Consider the following 22,162-nt stretch of genomic DNA (forward strand, 5'->3'; position numbering starts at 1 on the left):
TTTTTTTTTTTCTCTCATTTTCAAAACAAGGGAAACAGGTTTTTGAACAAGACAGCACTTGTGCCAGACAGACAACTCACGACTCAAAGTCTAGCTCTGGCTGTGCCGCTGAAACAGTCAAAATAGAAAGGAGAAAGGACTGAGAGCCTAAGTCTGTCTGCTTACTGAGCAGGTGCTCACGCTCAGGGCGCACCTGCAAGGAGTACTCTGCGATCCTCACATTCCCACCCAAAGTCAAGGCCTGGGACAGGTCCACCTTGTTCTTCAGGCCCACGGCATTCCCAAGTGTGCCACCCAGTTAGCGGTGAGCGGTTCCGCCTGACCCTTTATGTTCTACGTGAATGTCGGTCTCCTCAGTGAGACTGAAACACTTTCATGGAAGGAAGCACGTCTCTTCCTGCACATGGGTCTGGCCTCCCACAGCACCTACTTCACTGGCACTCGATGACTCATAGCGGCCTAGTATAACAAACGTGCGTCCATTATCATCTGGCACCATTTGTATATTAACGCAATCGTCTTGTATGTGCTGCTGGACAAAGCGGGTTGAACTCTTTGCTCTCCAGCAGCTAGATAACATCAAATGTTTACCAAGAAAATAAATGGGACCTTGGTATGTCTGGAAACTATATGAACAGAGCAAAGCTAGAAAACAGGTCAATTTTGATACTCTGGCAAAAAACCCCAAAGATTTATGGTCAAAAACTATTATACTGAACACCTATCCACACCTATGCTTGGACTCTGAAAACTGTTTAAAAAAAAAAAAAAGGAAAGGAGGTGCGAGTCTTACAGAGTATGTGTAGTCTGGCTGCACGACAGTAAACCCACGTGACTCACACATGGCAACGGGAAAACGATCTTCAAGCACCCCCAAACACCGCAATCCCTGCCCCAACTCTTGGACGGCAGCGTCTTCTGAACCTTGGTGGCCCTGGCACGCCAGCAAGGCAAGGACCCCAAATGCTGGGGGGCGGGCACCTCTGCAGTCTTGAATGATACCCCCAGAAGCGCAGAGCCACTTGCTCAAAGAAAGACCATTCCAAGGAGGGTGTCAGGCATGACAGCCTGATGCCTTTCTTGAGGAATTTAGAGATCTCAACAACTTTTCACAGCTTCCTCTTGTCACGAAAGGGGTATAGTATCACAGAGGCAAGGTGAAATTACGTGCACCCTTCACCACAAAAAAGATCACATGGGCATTAGCCCAATAAACTGAATCTTTTTATTTCCGTGCTGCCTATCTTAAGGAGCCGAATGCTTCAAATGCAAATCTGAGCTTTGTCAGAAACATTCCAGCAGGTTCTATTTCAGAGACATACTGTTTGTTTGGAAGTCACTTAAAATCACCACTTCAGCTGCAGACCATTACAGGCCAGATAAGGCTCTTTATCCCCTGGAGCCTCCCGTCAGGTTACAGCTGAGACACCCTGGAGACACTGTATGCAAGCACATTTTTGGTTAGGACATCTCAGTCTTAGGGGGAGAAAAAGCAGCCAAATTTCAGAATGTGCCTGGTAGTTAGGACTGGTTTCCCTAAAGCATTTTTCTTTGTTCCTCTACAGTAAATAGCCACCGGGGTCTCCTGGGGTAAATCCCTGCTGGGAGGAATGCATTTTGGACAAGGGTTGATTTATTAAGCTCTCAAACGCTGGCCTTTCTCATATCACTGCCAAGCCTGTGTCTGCAAAGCGGCAACTTTCTATGGAGAAAAATAAGAGGCTTAGGTCAGGATGGAAAGCTTATTATAAGGACAGCCCAGGAACACCATAAGGTACACACTTTGGGGAAAAATATGTATTTGCCTTTCCAACAGCTCAAAAAAATTTTAAAATAACCCCCCCCCAACAATTCCTTAGTATTAATAGCATTACCACCCATTTATGGCTCTAAAAAAGTACACCATGTGGTTACTTTGTCCCATTTGATTGGTAAAGGGGCTGTGCTAAGCAGTTAGGGATTCCGTCTATGTCGTACAGATGAGGGAATCGGGACACAGCAGGTCAGCAGTGCGTGCCTTGTGGCAGTCTGGGCAGGCACAACACTGGACCTAGCAAGAGCTGGCTTTCTGGACTGCAACCCCTGGCCTGGCCCATTTCACCCTTCTGTACGCATCGTCTGTTTGCCTTTCCGCCGTATGTCCTCATGCACATTTATCCATGCTAAAATGGAAGCTTCTAGAGGGAAGAACAGTGTCCTTCATTAATCCAATACTTGAAGTACGGACTCCCAAATCATGACCACATGCTCTGGTTTATTTTGTAGGTAGATTTCTGCGTTACTGCTCTCCACGACCTAGCTGGTTTCACTCACAGAAGCCCAAGCCTTTCTCTGGTTATTACTCAAAGCACAATCGCTGGCATTCAGCGAAGAGTCCCTCGGCATCCTGGACCCAAGGTCGTCGCTGTCCCTCTCTCCTAAAAGGATCAAGCGCAGAGACAGCCTCTCAGAAAGTTCCAGGACTGTCTGACCCCAGCACAGGATAATCTGTCTGCTTCCTAATAAAAAGCCCCAATTCTCCTGGGGTACCTTTGATCCCAACTATAAACAGACCAGGGGAGGGAGAGAGGTCCTGTGGTCGTGGGAAAACCCAGCCGGCTGGTGCTTTGGCGCGCTAATGATCTACCGTGCTTTCCAGGCTCAGGAAGCTGCTTTATACACGTGCTCACCTGCAGTTGCTCCAGTAGGTCAAGGTTCTGTTTGCGCAAGCTGCTGTTGGTCTTCTCTAATTTGTCCATTCTTTGGTTGTCACTGAGAGGAGAGGAATCGATAAGTTCTTCTTGAAGCACATGGTACTCGACTTCATAGGCTTGTAACTGCTTAGAGATATCCATCTCAAACACCTGTAATACACAAAAAAGTCATCAGGCACTGAAAATGAGAAAAATACACGTGCACACACATGCAACCATGTCGACAAGCATCCACTAAGTACCCACTCTATGCCTGGTTCTTACGATTAGTCATTAAAAAAAAAAAAAAAGGAAAACCCTCTGCATTAGTAAGGTAACAATTTTACTTGGGAAGAAAAAATAAAAGCAGCATTTAGAAATAAACCCAAGGTAACAACAAGTGTGGGTCTCTGATACTCATTTTCCAGAAGCCAAAACTTTATTTTTCACAAGGCTTATAAAAATATATTTTTAGTTCTTATTTCAGTACTTATTTCCTTTTTCTCTGAAAATTCTATTATGTTAGATACGTCAGCTATGGGTCAAAGAGAGAGGAAAAAAACAAAACAAAAGAATCATAGCCCTATTTGCCCAGTCACCGAGTCAAAGTTTAATTATAGTTCAGTTGGGTTTTTTAGAGTTACAAGAACAGCTAAGTAATGGAACTGTTTACTAAAAAACCCTCCTTTGCACACAAGATATGCAGAAATGAGCCAAACCCCAAATGCCGCCCACACAGATGAGTGCATGTGAAACACTGCCTTCCTGCCTAGAATAGTGACAGTGATCAAAACACACCCGTGTGAACAGCAGCCCCAAAGTGCGCAAGTGAGTTGTTCAAGTTTGTACTTTCTCTTGATGAGTGAGCTGCATGGAAGCTGGGCTCAAGAGGGGGTCAGGAGGCAGACGCTGCGGCCGCCCAAGGCGCGTCCTCTCTTCCCAGCCTTTGCTGTGGGATCGCCCCACGGGCCGTGCCTCTCAGCACACAAGTGACGTTCCAACATGACTGTGTGTGCAGCTCTGAGCCTTTAGTCACGTTGGGACCACAGATGGCCAGCACCATCAGAACACACATTTAGAGGACAAAGTTAGACTTTAGAAGGGCACAAAAGGACTCTTCACTGTCTTTCCTTAAGAAACGCCAACATAGTTAAAATCAATGAAAACTCATTTCCCCTGATGGCACCCTATCAGCATTCAAACACAGATGAATCCTACCTTCCCTGAAAGCAATTTTCAAAATCTAGGTTTACTTTCACACCATTCCCAACAATCTTCTCTTCCTTGTGATTTAGTTTTTTAGCTTCCTGTTTTTCAGTTTAATTCAGTGGACAGTACCAATTAGGCACAAAAGTCATTCTATGCTGAGAAACTAATACACGGCGTGTTCGTGGCATGTATGTGTGTGAAAGTCTGCTGCGCTGGTCGGAGTCTCTGTTGTCCCTCAGAGTACCTGTGAGGTCAGCAGGGATTACCGTCTCTATGTTACAGTCAAGAAAACGGACCCAGCCCCTTGAAGCAGGGCTCCACTGGCGACGCCCTGAATGACCTCTCCCGGCCTCAGTTCCTGGCCTCTGACATGGGGGTTGACAGCACCCACCTCCCGGCATCGCTGCGGGAGTTACGTGAGACAACTCGTGGAGGTGCCCGGCACATGCTGGTAAGGTGAGCAGGTGCTGGCTTAGCTAAGGAAGCTGCTTCCACATGCTTCACATTCAACCCTGTGCTTCAGCAAAATCGCAAAGGATGCCACATCACGGAACCTCTGAATAGCTCAGAGTAAAAACCACAAACATTAAAACCGAGATTGCTGTGGCACTGTGTATAATTATAAATATGAGGCAGAATAAATGTCATACCCACACTTTTTTTCTTCCACAGATTTTTAAATGAGCTACTAATCTGGAAAACCTGGGAACAAAACCTGTGGCCTTTAATGCAGATTGACGACCTGCTAAGGTTAATGGCTCTCAGCTGGGCCCAAAGCTGTAAACTCTTTCAGGACTCCATCAATCCCCAGGAGCCATCCTGGGTCGTAATCACTGCCGCTTAACTGCACCATTATCTCCTGGCGGCTGAAACACTCAGAGCCCTTGATTCTGCAGTTCCGCCCTAGAATTGATCTCAAACCATGGCAGTGTGTGACTGGTGGAGAAAGGAGAGCCCAGGTCCTCGAATAGTGCTTTTTCAAGTTGCTCTAGATTCTGCATTTCTGTAATTACCAATGGCTTCGTTATTCTACGTGCTCAACATGTCATAACCACATGGACCCATTCATCAAGCACTGGATATCTAGTTACTCGCAAAGTTTCTGTTGTTTTAAATGACAACCCTGAACATCCTTGTACATATGGCTTTTCCCATATTTTGGATTATTTCCTAAGGATACATTCCAAGAAATGGGATTACTGAGTCAAAGGGTATGAATATTTTACCGGCTTGTGATACACATTGCCAAATTGCTTCCCAAATGGGAATCGTCAACGCACAATGCCATTAACAACATACCAATGTGCCAGATACAGTGTGCCCTCCGCACTGGCTACTGGCCTTAAAATTTTTCATTTTGTTAATCTAGTAGGTAGAGCGTTACATGTTTTTTAAATTATGCATGACGCGAAATATTTTCGCAGATATTTGCTTATTAGATGTATCTCCTTTTTAGTGAATTGTCTGTTTATGTTCTTGGCTCATTTGCTATTGGAGACCCAGCGAGTTTCTCTTTGCAGTCTATGGACACTCGGTAGAATGAAGCCATTAACCCTGATGTCTGCAGAACCAGCCACATACTTTCCACCTTCCCCACCTCCAGAACCCTTCACTCCCCACAGCTGTCTGTCTGTCCGTCTCAGTGGCATACCAAGGGCTGGAGGGTGGGGCAGTGTGCCCGGTATCGGCAGTCAGGGAGTACAGTGCCTGTAGTGAATTTAAAAATAATAAACCCAACTAAAAACCGGTCTGCTTTTTATTATCACCACATGCAAGCAATTCTTAACAATACCAGTGGTAAAATATTCCTCCTCACTGTACCCCACCCTTTTGGTATGGCACTGATTGGCCTTTTAAAAAGTACTCATTTTCAACAGTAAACTGCCCAAGCGGTGAAGGCCCCTCCCGGTGCAGAAGGGGCGGCCTCAACACGGTGATTTTGAGGAGCGTCTTCTGAACAAAAGGGACCTTGTTAAGATTCTGGTTTCTATCCTACAAGCTCAACTAGAACAGGGAATTGTCTAGTGTGTTTTTAATGAAGTTGCCCATAGCAGAGCTTTTCAAATGTTCCAGTGTGTGTGAATACCCTGGGGATCTTGTTAAAATGCAGATTCTGACTCAGCAGGTCTGGGGTGAGGCCCCAGATTCTGCGTTTCTAACAAGTTCCTACATGATACAATGACACACAGTGCTGGTCTGGGGCCACACTGTGAATGTAGCCCAAAGGATGTTGAAAACAGGCTGTTTGCTCTGTCTCCCAAAGTCCCTCTCCAACTCTGTTGTTCTTCCCTGCACGGCAATGAGGCTGCAAAGGCAGACGGCACTCACCGTGACAAGCATACAAACCGGACCTCCTCCTCTTCGCTTCTGTTTATCCCCAGGGTTTCCCCCTTCTTGGGTCAGAGGATTTTTATAGCTCACATATGACAGACGGTTAAGTTACACTGAGGAACTGCCACAGAGACTTTAGAGACCCTTGTCCTTCTGCCCTGGACACTGTCCACTCTGGACCTGCCCTGCCGTGGCTGGTCCCCGCCAACCCAAACTAAGCCAAAGCTACAGAACCCTATCCTTAGCGGCCTTCCCCACCATGTCCCGGACGCAGGCTGCATCCCAGGGGCTCAAGCTGAGGCCACCTGTAGAAAAGGTATGTAATGAGATGGAGCCATTAGCCATCACAGAGGACCACCCAGACTCTTCCCATTCGTACACAGGACCGAATGCTCTGTCATGTGCAGTGAATAGGTCTTTCACTTCCACTCTGTGGACCTCCAAGATTTGAGCTTGGGGGTCCTCTGAGGCTGCAGGAGTCACACTGTACCTCAGGCCTCATCTCTGCGTAGGATTTGAAACCAGAGCACCCTCTGGAGGTGAGGGGCAGTGAGCTGCCTGGCATTCTAACAGCTTCCCGTCAAGACTTCTGGCAGGTTGAAAATCTGGGCCCAGAAACAGATTTTGTGTTGTCTGCCCTGCTGCTCCCAATCCCCAAGCACCCTCCCCTTCAAAGCTCACTGCAGAGGCATCTAGAATTTCTATTCTCACTCCCCTGCCTGTGATCAGGCATCAGCAAAGTGCGGCCTGTGGACTGCATATGTCCCACTGCATGTTTTCATAAAGTTTTATTGCAACATAGTCACTTCATTCATGTACATATTATCTGGTTGACTTTGTGCCTCAAAGACAGAGTGACTAGTGACTGCAACAGAGACCTTCTGGCTCACAAAGCCCGAAAGACTCCCTACATGGCCCACGACAGAAAATGTGTGACCTCTGTTCTTAGCTGATTCTTCGGGCCCAGTTGAATTCAACTCCCCCAATTCTCAATCAGCAATGTTCACTCCACCAGCTCGAGGCCCAGCTCCCATAAGCCCTTGCACAGGCACTACTGTGGCTCTTACCACACTTGAAATTACTGGATTACATGTTTATTTTCTGCACAGGATGGGCTCTGGTGTCAGAGACACCTCACATTCTTGGCTTTGCCACTGTATACAGAGCATTGGGCATGTTACTCTTTCTATGCCCAGTTTCCCCACCTATAAAAATGGGGATTATAAAACATGCCCCAGGGTTGTCAAGGAGTCAACAGAATAAAGGATGCCAAGTTCAAGACAGTTGCCTAGAACGTATCTCTCACACTCACACACACACACACACACACACACACAGACAGACACACACACACACACACTGTTCTCTCTCCATGCTATGTCCATTTCTATTCTTTCAACATTTAGAGAGAACTTGATACTGTGAATAAATATTCTTTACAGAAAAGGAGGAAAAATGGGATTCTTTTCTGGGGCTCAATATCTAGGAGGTAAACTGAATGTCAGTTGAGACTGCCTGTCTTAGAGCCAGGAGCCAGGTGCAAAGTGAAGGCATTCACTGGCACAGACTTTAGGTAGCCGAGGCTTTATGCCCCAGCAGCCATAAAGTAGACATATATGCAATGAAAGCTCTAACAGGGAGTCCGTCCGTGCACATGAATGCCAAAAGTTAAAGAATCAAAAGAGCTGAGAATTCAGTATTAACACACTGGTGACATAGAGAAAAATTCTGTAATTAAATGACACCCGGAGACACTTGGCGGTGTTGAGTAGCTACTAAACCACCTGGAGGCAAGAGAAACCCTCCCGTCCTGCTTTGCGGCAGGGCGACTGTGGGCCAGTGAGTTTACCTCTCCAGGCCCTGAGATCCTCATGGGTTAAGTCCATCTATCCTCTCAGGAATTTGGTCATGATTAAATGAGATCATGTGTATATGTAGATTCACACAGAATCTGGCAGAAAGTAGGGCCCGAACAAGCCAAAGCTATTCACATGGAGAGAAACGTGCCAGGGAAGCAAAATACAGAGAGATGCAGAGCCTATCAATTAACTAAAAACGGAAATGCAGAGTGGAAAGGCAGGGAGTGCCCTCTCACACAGGCCCAGGAAACGTGTGGAGACCCAGAGCCACACGGCTGCCACCTGCCCCCACCCCCACCCCAGGTCAGGACTGCTGCTTTCTCAGTGCTCAACAATGAAGGAGGAGCAGCCAATGAGACCACAAACACGCCGTGTGGGTGCAATCCACTGGGGTCGCAGCATTTCTCTGGGACTATCAGACATCCTCAGAATAAAGATTTGTTTAAAAAAATAGCTTTGTTTCACTACTTGTTTTTACCTGACTGCTCTATGTTTTCATCGTATTTTGAGCAGGTGAGATAAGTTCTAGGCTTAGAAGGGGCCTGACTATTGGCCCTGATGCAGAAATCCCTTCCAGAGCATTTTCTAAGCCATCCGGCCTCTGGACACTTCCAGTGGTGATGTACCCTCTGCCAAACAGCTCAGTCCTTCAGAGTCAACAATCATTACTAGTAGATTCTTCTTTATACACAGTCAAAATCTGCTCCCGCCCCTAGTCCAGACCGTTTAACAACTGGCCTTGGTGTAATTCTGGCCCAATCCACCCTCACCTCATGGTTCGGCTATCTACAACAAGTGCTGAGGTCACAGATGGGCAGCTGACTTCTATCTTAAAAACCACATCATGGAACAAACTTCTAGAATATATATTCTCTATCACAATTTTGCTATCAAAGGGTTGTTTTTAGAGAATTCCAAATAATACCACGCAGCAGAAAAAATCAAAGCATGCATAAGAGCCTACAGTGAATAGCACATGTGTTTCAGAAGAACAAACAACTAGGGGTGAAACCTCTAGATTACAAGAAACTACTGGTGGCTTGCGGTTATTGCACCTGAACACCGTCACCGTCACCGTGTTTCCATGTGGCGTACCCCCGTCACATTCACGCACCGCATCACTGAACACACATCCGGCTATGTGTTTCGTATGTGTACACATGTGTTTCCCACATGCCGGGCATCACACAAGATACTGCCCAGGATACAAAGTGGTAGGAAATAGGTCCCGATCAAAAGAAAATTAAGCTCTCCATATCCAGGATGGCTTAAGCCTGAAGGTCGGATCGAATCATACCTGACTGATGGTCTTTTCCATTTGCACCAAGCCCAGGTTGGGAAGGGTGTTTTTTATAAAGTCAACTATGGTTTCTAGGTTTTCATGTTGCAGAATCAAGGGCTTATGGCTTCCCAACAGACTTAATGCCACTTTAAATATGACCTCTGATCCCTGAAGAAAGATCATATCTGGGGAAACACAGAAATGCAGAAAGTTAAAGCAGACCAGTTTCTGATGAACTAACATTGCATTTTCTTTTCCACACATCAGAGCAGGATGGTGGGAAACGTAAGTCCAAATTGCAAACTTTATTTCCTTTTTAAGTGCCTGATATTTCAGATAAGGTTGTCAAGACAATATTGCAAATAATAGAAGAAATATAAATAAACATACTGCTAAGATTTTGTCATAGGTTAAGATAAATCTTTTTTGTTGTTGTTCTAAAAACATGTTAAATTCAAACATGCTTCAGAAGTTAAACTGAGAAAAAGAAAACTTTTTATCACTCTTTTTCTAGAAATGCTCTGGATTTTAAAGGAGTTACTAAAACACATTTTTATGGGTAAAACTGAAAGATTTTTAGATATAAAACATGAGAAATTTTTAAAAATGCTCCTCTTTCCTGTTTTGAAATAAAGAATTAAAAGATCTCTAAAATCTATAAAATGTCTGCAGAGTTGCAAAAGTACATTATTAAATACTTGCAATACACTACATTTTAGCATAATAATGGAGTGAAAACCATCTTTGTTCACAGAAACTCAAAGAACTTTGTCAGAGTTATTTTCTAGTTCTTGTCATAGCTTTTTCTTAGAACAGCTGGCACATGTTAGCAACCCCTACATGGGCTGTACATGGTGCGAGGGAGGGCAAGTGGCCCGGGGAACTGGGCGAGCAGCCAGTCCAGGCCTGGCGCCCCCTCCTCAAGAGCTGAAGCCACTCGAGAAAGAGTCAAATTGTTCTGAGAATAAAACATACAGCCCTACCAACGAACTGTTCGGTGACTATATTCAGGCAAGTTATCTAACAACTGGAGTTAACAATACAAGAAAAAAATACAACTTTAATGATGAGAGCCAAAAATCTAATTAAAGGCCACCTGTCAATTTGGGGGGCGGAGGGTGGTGGTGCTGCAGGACAATGGAAGAGACAAAGAAGTTGTCCATCCCATCAAGTTGGGGAAGGCATTAGCAGGTGAGAGGAGGAGTCCCCAGCCTCGCTGGGTGTCTCTAGGTGGCTCAGTGCGATAGCACAAAAAAGCCATCAAGAAACAGGAGAGGCTGGAAGCTGCCGCACACACAGGGAAGATGTCTGAATCGGAGAGGTCTGTGCACAGGGCACACCTAGGTGCCAGCCGGCCGGGTGAGCCCTGGAGATGCTCTGTGACCTTCACCGAGGCCTCAACTGCAGAAGCAGACTCGGTGCCAGGGTGCGTGCCACCCGCCGAGGTCCGCCCCGCTCTCTCACAGAGCTCAGAGGCACACTGTTTCCACAAACATCGCAGTGCTCATGGCTCGGGAGGCCCCAGGAAGCTGGAAAGGACGGAGGGCTGCCTCCTTCTTAGGTGTGGCTGTAGAGGCTGGGAAGATAAATTAGCGAACTGATGGGATCTTTGAAATGTGAGCTTCTCAGGGGAAGTATTATGGGTATCGAGACCACCCTGTGGAAGAATATTCTTGTGAAATGTCTGCTTTACAAAATACACAGTCTAACCGTGTAATTCACCACTATAGAAAATAAAAAAGATCTAAAATAGCACAATAACTGAGATGTATTTTTAAACAGAAATGACATTTCCCCCAAAACAAAACAAGGTAAAGGTGAAGCTTCTGTGGTTTAGCCAACGAGACCTCCTTTCAATATATCAACATTTATAGCCGAACAAAAATTGACAGCATCTATCAGAATACCAAGCCATTCTGTGCAAGGTCCTAGAAAAGGACTATGGCACCGGACCAAATGCCACAGCTTAGTGCCTTTAGTCTCTGAGAGACGCGTACCTTAAAGTTAGATAGAGTGCTGCATCTAAGCCAATTAAGATACATAATTATTGGTGAAGTTTTAGGACCATTATCAAATATGCAATCAATATCAGCAATCTTTTTTCCTTTAATGTTTATTTATTTTGAGAGAGTGAGCAAGTGAGCACGAGCAGGGGAGGGGCAGAGAGAGAGGGAGAATCCCAAGCAGGCTTTGCACTGTGAGCGCAGAGCCCGATGTAGGACTCCATCCCACAAACCATTAGATCATGACCTCAACCGAAGAGACTCTCAACCGGCTGAGCCCCCCAGGTGCCCCATATCTGTGGTCTCTTAAGGTTGACATCGGGTCTTCCAAATTTTGTTCTCCTAGGATCTTGGTTTTTATAACAAATCTACTTAGGAGAGTGCTCCCTAGCATTATAAACTTAGACTTTTCTGGACTATATGAAGAAAACAAAGCAAAACAAAAAGTTGGGGGAGGCACTTTTTTAAAACATTTTTTAATGTTTATTTATTTTTGAGAGAGAGAGAGAGAGAGGGAGAGAGTGGAACGAGTGGGGGAGGGGCAGAGAGAGGGGAGTCAGAGGATCCAAAAGCAGGCTCTGTGCTGACAGCAGACAGCCCGATGCAAGGCTGGAACTCATGATCCTTGAGATCATGACCTGAGCCGAAGTCAGACACTCAGCTGACTGAGCCAACCAGGCACCCCCCCAAATTAAATAATTTTTAAATAACAGTAAAGAATTACTTTCATTTTTGTTCATCTTCCAATCTTTACATATTTACATTCTGGAAATTTTTATTTTTATTATTATTATTTTTAAAATATTTATTTATTCATTTAATTTATTTATTTAGAGAGACAGACAGCATGAGCAGAGGAGGGACAGAGAGGGAGACACAGAATCCAAAGCAGGCTCCAGGCTCCGAGACGTCAGCCAGAGCCCAACACAGGACTTGAACTCACTGACCGTGAGATCAGTTGGTTTAACCAACTGAGCCACCCAGGCACCCCCATTCTGGAAATTTCAAACAAAAAAAAAATCCAAAAACAATAATCTCCTTGAAAAGTGAATTAATTTCCTGCATCTGAAAATCGGTGCTCAAGAAAGTGAGCTGTGAGAGCCACCCAGCAGCCCCACAGAAGCCCCGCTCACCACACTGCAGCCAACTTCCCTTCTCTCCTGTTTCGAGCCACCCAGAAGCAGGCAAAGGGTTTTATCGGGCAGGAAGTAAAGGGGGCCTGAATTTCGGCTGACTCCACCACTTTGCCAATTATTCGTGGAGAACAAGGCAAATAGCTACTACTTTCCTTTGAAGACACTTCCCTGTTATTGTGTTAACATGTGTTGGAACTCTATTTGAAACCCCCCGTGATATAAAGATGCAGGTTCCTACAGGGGGAAACCATCAATGCAAAGCGTGTGGCCAGTAAGCCAACTTCTCCTGCATTTCTTTTCCAGCCACCTTTGTCTTTTGGTCAAGGGCAATCCCTCTCCTTGACTTTCCCCTGGGAGCCTGGAGTCCTCCAGGTATGAGAGCCCTACCTTCCTCCCAGGACCAGGTGGGGGGAAAATGAAGGATGACGGCAGACACAGTACAAGCAGATTTGACAAAAACTCACTTCCTTAACTCTGTGTCATGTTCCCTGGGGAGCTTTTTTTTTCCTGGCCATTTAAACCATCTTGTTTTCCTAAATCTATCTTAGTCCTAAAGCCTCTCTGAGTCCTTCCCTGTAGTACAGGTGGCTTCTGTGTTTTTTGTTTTTTTTTTTTTGCAAACCCTTCATTTTTACACTCCCACCTCCTCCCTCATCTACTTGGCAGTGTCTCCCTCAGCAAACACCAGGAGCTGAGCACCACAGCCGCCGCCTCCAGCAGGCGCGAGCCGGTCCTGTTTCTCAGATTTTTTTTTTTTTTTTTTTTTTTTTTTTACAAAGGTAGATGTGATTTGAAGGTGAACAGAGTAAACAGCTCTCCCAAGCCCCCTCTACACCCAAACTGGAAACATACAGGAGGAGGCTATTTTACCTTATGGGACACCCCATCAGAAGACAGACATTCAGGAAGTGTGATTACCATGTGAAGGTTCAGGCACATGCATCGCTGGCTGGTGTGCCTCCAAAGAGCATATACTTAATGTGAAGCAACCTGTTAATTAACATACGAGCTATGCTGTCCGCAAGCTGAGAATCCTGTACTTACATATGAAATGGTGAATAGTTGACAAAGGTCCATTTGTTTTTATGGTTTATTCAGGCCTAAAGGCTTACAATGAAATGGGCTTCAGGCCAAAAAAGACTAGAGCATATGAATGGCAGGTTTGGGCAATTAAAACTAAGCTATCGAGCGTCACAGAGCTAAACAAACACGGTTTAAGTCGCCGACCGAAGCTAAGTACAGAAGTGGTTTCTAAAAAACCTTTCTATGGAACCTACTAATAATAAAACGGTTTGGTTTTAAGTACTGATAAATGGAACAGACTGTGCAAAACAAAAACAAAAACCCCAACAGTTGTTGCAAAATGACATAACACAGTCCTGCCTCAAGTTCCCACTTCCTAACTACAATCTGGGGAGCCTCAGCCAGCCGGACATGCACCCACTTAGTACGGCAGGGGTCTGTGGGATCCAGGAGTTACAGACACTGGCATCATTATGCATAATGTATAAGAGCCTCTGAGACTCACCACTGATTACGTAATATAAATACCCTGCTTTTGATGGCTTTAGCTTCTAATTTATGAAGTCGTCAGAATGAGCTTTAGAGATGCGAATATTCTCCAGTGGGAGGGCTGTTTCCGAATCGGTTTGTTTGCTGTCCTCTTACCTAAGCAGCCTAAAGGAAGACTTTTCCAGACACAGTTCTCTGGCCAGGGTACCCCAGAACTACATGCAAGTGGGGGTGCAGGGCGGTGGGGGAAGAACTCAGTGCTGACCCTCCCATCCAAATCCCCTTGGCGGAATGCAACGGTTTCTCACAAGTGGTGTAATTCGGTTCTTGAGCTATTTTCAAACCATTAACATCAACTCTCCCCACCCCCACTCCCACCTATTTCAATCTTCACTCCTCTCCTGTTTGAAAAAATCAGGAGAAAAACTAAAGTGCACTAATGATTTTCTTTTAAGTTCCAGAGTAAGAAAAGTAAAAAGAAAATATAGACATTTTGGGCAAGAAACACTACAGCCTACAGCTAGAGATCGTATGGTTTCGGTGACTCTTTCATTAGTAAACTAAGCAGACAATTCTGAGGTGTTTTTTTTTTTTTTTTAACTGAGGCTTTTAATTATCTTCTTTTTAAACTATGGTATAAATATAAATAGTTCATGAAATCTCACTAATGATTTATTTAACCAGGAGAGTTGGTTTTTTTTTTTTTTTTTTTTAGTATCTCTTTTGTTCCAATGATTTTTTTTTAAGGGACATAAAATAAGAATCAGTTTGGGGAGGGAGTTATGCAAAAGGGGATGCAGGTAGAAAATATTTTCAGAACATGGATTCTTCTAGTAAAGCCAAATGGTAAAGTCTTTAGAAGTCCTTGTGGATAGGAGTAAGAATAAAAATCTAGTACCCTGGGGAAAAGAGGAGCAAAGACCAACTCAATGCCTAACGATGTTAAAAAGCAAATTTCAGGCATCTAGAATTTGCATCTACAAGTTGTCTTTCCCAAGCATGCCAAAGGAGTGCTCTCGCAATGTTTTTGGACATTCCCTTTGAGATGGTCTCTAATTCTAGAAGCAAATCTGAAAGAGTATGAGAAGACTACAGATTTTTAAGCTATCAAGTGACTGAACATCAGTGACACTTTATTTTTTATAATTTTTTAAAAGTTTTATTTATTTTTGAGAGAGAGAGAGAGGAGGGGAGGGGCAGAGAGAGGGAGGCAGAGGATCTGCAGTGAGCTCCGTGAGCTGATAGCTGAGAGCCTGATGTGGGGCTCGAACGCACGAACCATGAGATCATGACGTAGGATGCTTAACCGACTGAGTCACCCACGCGCACATCAGTGACACTTTTAAAACACTCGATGTGTGAGGATTATCAATTTTTTAATAACCTCCACAGTAAGAGAAGAAAATTAAAAAGAACCTGAATTCTCAAAATAGTTCTTTCACTCTGAGGCAGGGAAAACCCAGTGTCTGAGAGCTGCCCAGGCTCACAGGGGTCACTGGGCTCCTGAGCCTGAGCAGATGTGATTATTACCCCTGCCATCTCAAGGCCACTTGGAGACTTTGCATGTGAATAACCGTTTAACTTTGACAGAGACAATCTTCTCAAAAAGTAAATCAAGAAAGTAGGAGACGTTTGAAATGTGAGCTGCCTGCGGTCCCAGTGGGCACAGTGGTGAAGGGCTGGGGGCTCTGGGAAGATGAGGCGGGGGCCACGTGAGGTGCAGCAGGGAGGGGTTTCCACAGTGAGTGGACAAAGGAAATGCAGAGCCAAGGGCAGGGAAGAAGAGACATGGGAGGAAGAGATGCCAAGGGAATGTAGAAAAGAACAGGAGCCCAGAAGTCATGGGACAAAAAGTTTCAAGGAGCCATCAACGAACAGAACCGCAGGTCAGAGAGGTTGCGGAAGATGATTCACGAGAGACACACGCCTGGAATACAAGCATGGGGCTCCCTGGCCACGTCTTTAAGACGTCTGCTCTGGGGACGGCTGGCAGTGAGAAGAGTGGGTCTAAACCCCACCAGGTAAGTATCAGAGGTGAAGCAGGTCTTGCAATCCACAAAACCCAACGCTGACTAGATTCAGAGCATCAAATCACCCCATTCTTGTAGAAGATGCAGGTATACAAATGACGAGACTCCCCACAGGACAAGACTAAATGTTTCCCATCTGACAGGAGAAGGCTGGTTCGGGCAAACAGATTACACACACTTACCGAAGACTCTGGCTACAAATCCCAGAGGGAACTGTGAGGCAAACACGGTGAGAAACCAGGGGGCGGCATAGAGGCTCGGGCCGATCTCATGCTCCTCGAGGTGATTGTAGAGGTCTCTGTGGTAATCGTGAAGAAGCCTCGAGAGCTGGTACATCTGGATCTGCAGGGACACACATGCACAGGTGTCACAATCAGATTCCTGCTACGTGTGTTCAGTTACTCATCCCACCCAGGCTGTGAGAGATTTATCACGGTGTCAAACACTCTATTTGGATTGTGATAACCACTGATCTCCACTACTCTTATCCAACAGGCACGTCCTGGGTGCCCAGTGCCTGCGAGGTCCTGGCCAGGTGTGGCCCAGCACACTTACACCCGGGCTCCTCCTACCACTGCCTTTCTTTCTACCGTTCCCTGTGTTCCTTGGCTAAGAGAATCAAAACATCTGTCTGCTGGGAACATTTCAAACTCTCTTATAAATATACATTCCTAGCAAAACTCAAACCCAGGGGAATCCGAAAGGTAAAGCCAGCCTCTCTGCTAAGAGCAAAGGGGGGCACATGATGGCACTGTGGAAAGGCTCTATTACACCCGCTCACTTAGTAAATTCGCTCTAGACCCCGACTGCCCCTTGAAATATACACAGATCCCAGGCAAGTTAAAATAGGAAGACAAGTGTTTATCTCAAGATGGAGAAAATAACTTTTCCAAAGGGTCCCCTCTTCAGAGACTGCTGTGGTTCTGGCAGGAAGCCCATGATGGGTCCCACGGCTCACAGGGGTCCTAGCGTCAGCCCAGATTTCTGCAGTCCGTGATGGCTGAGCCCAAAGAAACAATCTGGAAAGGGTCAGAACCCCAATGAGATGCTATAGGTTGGACACATACTTTCCAAACTGGCAAAAACAAGTGTTTCCAGAGGCCCAGACCACACAGCCGTCTTCAGTAGTAGCTGTGGCTTTTTTGGATCGAAAGGAATCGAGTTACTAAGGCCCCCAGCCCAAAGATGGCCGTGTGCTACAATGCTAAATTAACTTGAAAATTCTGCTCTCTCAGATGGGAGATGCGCCTATATTGAAGCTAATGGGGAGCACACAGAAAGAACCTGACTGTAGCTGTGGGCAGTCTCCTGTGGGTCCAAATTTTTTAGTGAAATAGCTTTGTTTTGTGGGGATTTTATGTTCACGTGGTTCGTATTCACAGGTGGAGGCGAAAGCATTTTTAAGCACCCAATTTGGTGCTCTCAAAGAGTCCTTGGCTCTCACGTATCCTGTCCAAAAAATACTTTCTAAGGCTCTGATATCCGAGAACTTGCTGGTAAGTGAACGTGTATGCATGTGCTCCAACGTTTTGGAATAGTCCCGCAGCAGGGCCCGGAGCTCTCCCTGCCTCTGAAAGGTTGCAGTGGCAGCACTCACACACACCGCTGTTTGGTTTTCTTTTGCTCTGGCCTGCCCCCTGCCACTTGTCCATTCAACAAATACCGACCGGGTGCCTACTTCATCCCAGGCACTGTTCTAGGAACTAGGGATGAAGCTCCAAGACAGGTAAGATCCCTCCCTTCTCATGGTATGTTTTAAGAGAAGTCAGAAGATACACAGGTCAACAAGTAAGGAAACAAGATAGATACTTTCAGGCAGAGAGTGTTTCATGGCAAAAGAAACGAGGCGGCATAACACGGTACACGTGCCTGGGGAGGGATGAAGTGCGGGACACGACATCAGGTGGTCAGGAAGAGCTTCTAGCAGGATTCGGTATTTGAGCTGAAGCCTGGGTGTGCTGAGGGGGATCCCTGGCAGAGGAAGTGGCTGACACAGTGGGAGGCAGAAATCAGATCCCCCGAAGGGGGTGTGATGGAGGGTAAAGGGAGGGCCCGGAGTCAGACAGGGCCGGCTTTAAACCCCAACTCCGCCACTCGCTAGCTGGGTAACCTGAGCCTCAGTCTTCCCATCTATAAATTGAGCTGATGAATAGCGTCTCCCTGAGGGCTGCTGAGGGGAGAAGGGCAATATGAAACGCCTAGCACACGGGCAGTGGCCGGCAACGACAGCTACTCCGGTGTTAATGGACGGTGGGGAAAGTTCCTCACAGAGACCCGGAAAGGGATCGTAAACATTTTTGGCATTTGTCTCCGGCATACGCATAAGGAGCGCTCTCTACCTGTAAAATAATCATGTCCGGCCGGTACTGTTTCCGCAGTCCCATTTCAAACATCAGGAACTTGAGCATGTGAAATGCCTCTTCCTCACCCATGTGAAGCAGCAAGATGCCCGCTACAAAGCTGAGACCCTGGCAGTACCCCACTTCCTGGTCGAGAAGCGAGTAGGCCTTCAGAATGTTGTAAAGTGAGAGCTGGCCCGCCCCCAGCTGCGCCGAGAAGTAGGGATGTGTTGGAAAGGTTCGCCCTGCAAAAATAACACACGTTAGTTATAATAATCAACAAAAAGAAAAGAAAGAAAAGAAAGCAAGCTTATTGAACCAGAAATCCGATGTGCTTAACAGATCTTTGGAAGGTGGATTACAAACCAGCTCTGTCAACAAGAGTAGGTGGTTGCTCTTAGAGTAACGTTAGCAATTAAAAAATCGGCAATGATCCGTGCCTTCTTTGACGGTGCTTCCGGTGAAAGAAATGAGAACCACCTTTGGTCCTGCAGTTATCTGGATTTCAATGTACAACAAAAAGAAAACTGTCGATCCTCTGAACGTACCTCTACTCTCACGAGGAGGGGACAGCTGTGGCTCTGTTACCAGCTTGTCCCACCTCACCCACCTGCAGCCACAGGCCTCGCCTTTCTATGGACACGCCCCGACCAGCTTTTCCATGTTCTGCCTGCAAATGCTTCACGCCACATGCATATTTCTGTACTCTTAAACCACAAGCAGCGCTTTGAAACAGACCGAGAAGCAGCAGGTGTTTTCTTTTACACAAAACAGTTACCTTCCAGAAAGAAAAAGAAAAAAAAAAAAACAAAAAAACAACCCAAACCCTCAACATCCTGATTATTTTCATAAAAAGCTGGTATTCAGATAAGGTTTAAGGACTTCTTTTGTCCCGTAGGCTTTTGTGGCTGATACCTGTCAAATACCACCTCACCACCCTCCTTCTGGAATGCGCATGACAGGGAAATGTGCCCCCAGGGAGAAAAGTACTTGCTTGAGAGAGGAAACGTCTAGAGCCAAGTCTAGAGCCAAGCCGAGGGCCGACCTTGGACCCAGGTGAGAATTACAGCCTCGTCTGGATCAGTAAAGGCAGAAGGTGCACCTAGGCCACAAGTTCATTGTTCACCTTATTTAGCCTCAGCAAAGGGAGGATGCATTTATGTGTTCTTCCTCAGGCTCATGAGAAAGCACTTAACTAATCCAGATCGGGTTGTCTGAACTTGACTTAAGAGGACAGCCGCGGCCTAACTACTTTCCTGATCTCTTGTCCTGCATTCATTCAGTGCCTGCTCTACCTCTTCCCCCAACAAATCGTCCCCAAACACACCCGGAACACGTCACCTCCCACTGCTGGGAAGCAATCAATAGCCCCCAGTGCTCAAAGAACAAATCCTACCCCCCCAGCCTGGGAGCTCTGCACACCTCCTCACCTACTCTCCCTGCCTCATCCTCTACTCCAGGGCATGGCCGGGGAGCAGGGAGAGGGTGTTCGGAGGCTCTGAACCTCCCTGGGCTGCGCGCAGCCCTGCAAGTGTGTGTGAGAGCATGAGAGGGTGTACTATGCCTCCTGTGCATTTTCCTAGTCTACAGCATGTAACAACTGTGGTGACAGGCACACATGTAATTAAAATTTTTCCTTCAGCCATATTAAAAAGCAACAGGTAAAATTAATTTTAAGACTGTTTGTTTAACCCAACATAAACAAATGTTATTTCAACAGGTAATCAATACACAAATGACTGAGACATTCTGCATTCCTTTTTTTCATACGAAGCCTCTGAAACCAAGTTGTACTCCTTGTACTGACAGCACATCTCAGTTTGGAGCTGCTGTATTGCAAGTGCTCAGTAACGCACGTGCCCGTTGTATTGACAGCGTGAGTGTATCGCTTCCCCTGGATTCTCAAAGGGATCAGGGCAAAAGTAGACAGGAAGCTCTTCACTCCGTTTCCCCCACCTGCTTCGAAGCAGACGGGGCTCTTCCCACCTCTGCGTATCTTGCGCATGCCCCTGCCCCTGCCCCAGCCCAGCATGCACCCCTCCCTCCAACCTCCTCTGGGTCTCAAACAGGTACAGGAGGCGGAACACACAGACCTCATGTGACGTGCAGGAACGCCAGGGAAGATCGGTCACCTTTCAATCTGTCCGTGCTGGCGCTTCTGCTAGTCGGGCTGCCCTCTCGTGTTAGATGCTACCCCTCACAGAAACGAGAGCCAGCACTAAATGGCCTGTGTGTAGAGGGGGCATTTTTAAACTTACTTTTATGATCACAGTTGACATACAGTGTTATATCAGTTTCAGGTGTACAGATTTGACAATTCTGTACCTTACTCAATATTCAACACGGGAAGTGTAGTCACCAGACGACGTTATTACAGTACTGACTACCTTTCCTGTGCTGTACTTTTCATCTCTGTGACTTGTTTCATAACTGGACATTTATACCCCTTCTGAATCCCCTTCACCTATTTCACCCACCCTGACACCCCTCGCCTCTAGCAAACACTGGTGTCTTTGTATTTATGAGTCGGTTTCTGGGTTTTTTTTTTGTTTGCTCATTTTTGTTTTTTTGGTTCCATATGTAAGTGAAAGCATGTGGTCTTTGTCTTTCTCTGTCTTATCTCAGTTAACATTATACCCTCTGGGTCCATCCATGTTGTAAATGGCAAGATCCTAGTCTTTTTTATCGCTGAATAATATTCCATGTACATATACCACGTATTTATCCATTCATCTATCAATGGTGGACATTTCTCATTTAATCCTTGCAAAGACTCCTACTAAGATGAGCCCAGCAAGCCAGGGAGTGACTTCTGGCAATTAGAGCACGCAACAATTATCAGATTTGGGGCAGGGCATTCACGGGCATTGTGTCCTGTGTGATCGCAATGGCTGTGTGCTTAGAAGGGTCTCGTGCTGGGTTTAATGCTCTGCTGTTCCACTGTCTTGAAATTCTTAATAATTTTTGGATTAAATGCGATTCTGCATTTTCATTTCGCAACGGGCCCTGCAAACTGTACACCCTGTTTGAGGCAGGCGGCCCCCTAGGAAGCTTCAGGGATTGCTCCAGCCGCCTTCCCCGCAGCTTTGCCACCAAACAGTATGTTACGAGAAAGCAAACCTTAGGCCAAATTCCGCCCAACACATGACCTTTATCAGCACGCTGACGTGAAAAAAAGAACCACATGAGAACTTCTCATGCTCTATCTTCAGGCTTCCAACAAGCACCTCTTGGAAAAGGTTCAGCTGGAGGAGGGTCCCGGGACAGTCTGACGGCAGAGCCAGGCCACCAATGGTGTCACACCGAGGCTCCATGGAGCGCAGGACCCAAAGGGCGTTGGCCCTAAGCTCTGCTCCGCAGTTGCTGGTGGCAAGGCCTGAACACTTTCTGATCAACTACAGATCTGGAATGTTATCCAATTTCACCAAGAAAAACTTCCACGTAGCATCTCCTCTGCTAAGAACAAGCCCTCAGATGCACACTTGGATAGCATCTGAAGCACATATGCAAACACCTCTGGACTGTGGGTCTCTGACTTAGGAAACTTCAAAAAGCCATCCACACACTCTATGTGGGGACAGGACTTATCTTAGAAGCCCATACATCACAATGATAATACTCCATGGAGCGTTTTACCACCACGCAGACAGTAACATTACACGCATTTTACTGAGAAAAACGCGGTGGGTGAAGGCCCTTCAGTAAAATCACCCAGCTATTAAGTGGCCAACCGAGGATCTGAACTCCGGTCCCTAACTCCGGAGACAGAGTTCTCACACCATAGATGTC

General features: G+C 46.1%; 1 protein-coding gene across 8 annotated transcripts in view; it reads right to left on the reverse strand.

The window, feature by feature from the left end:
* Nucleotides 1-22,162, reverse strand: part of TBC1D1 (TBC1 domain family member 1) — a 226,575-nt gene that overhangs the window by 1,482 nt on the left and 202,931 nt on the right. For 7 of the 8 annotated variants that reach the window (XM_023253205.2, XM_023253207.2, XM_023253206.2 and 4 more), the window contains 4 exons: nucleotides 18,374-18,618; nucleotides 16,217-16,376; nucleotides 9,369-9,538; nucleotides 2,670-2,843 (listed from right to left, as the gene is read on the reverse strand). In XM_023253205.2, coding sequence (XP_023108973.2) covers nucleotides 2,670-2,843; nucleotides 9,369-9,538; nucleotides 16,217-16,376; nucleotides 18,374-18,618 — 749 coding nt within the window. Of the gene's footprint in view, nucleotides 1-2,669; nucleotides 2,844-9,368; nucleotides 9,539-16,216; nucleotides 16,377-18,373; nucleotides 18,619-22,162 lie in introns of those variants that run through there. The other variant, XM_023253209.2, reaches the window with a different exon arrangement.

This window comes from Felis catus, chromosome B1 (assembly GCF_018350175.1).
Source record: "Felis catus isolate Fca126 chromosome B1, F.catus_Fca126_mat1.0, whole genome shotgun sequence".
Classification (NCBI taxonomy): domain Eukaryota; kingdom Metazoa; phylum Chordata; class Mammalia; order Carnivora; family Felidae; genus Felis; species Felis catus.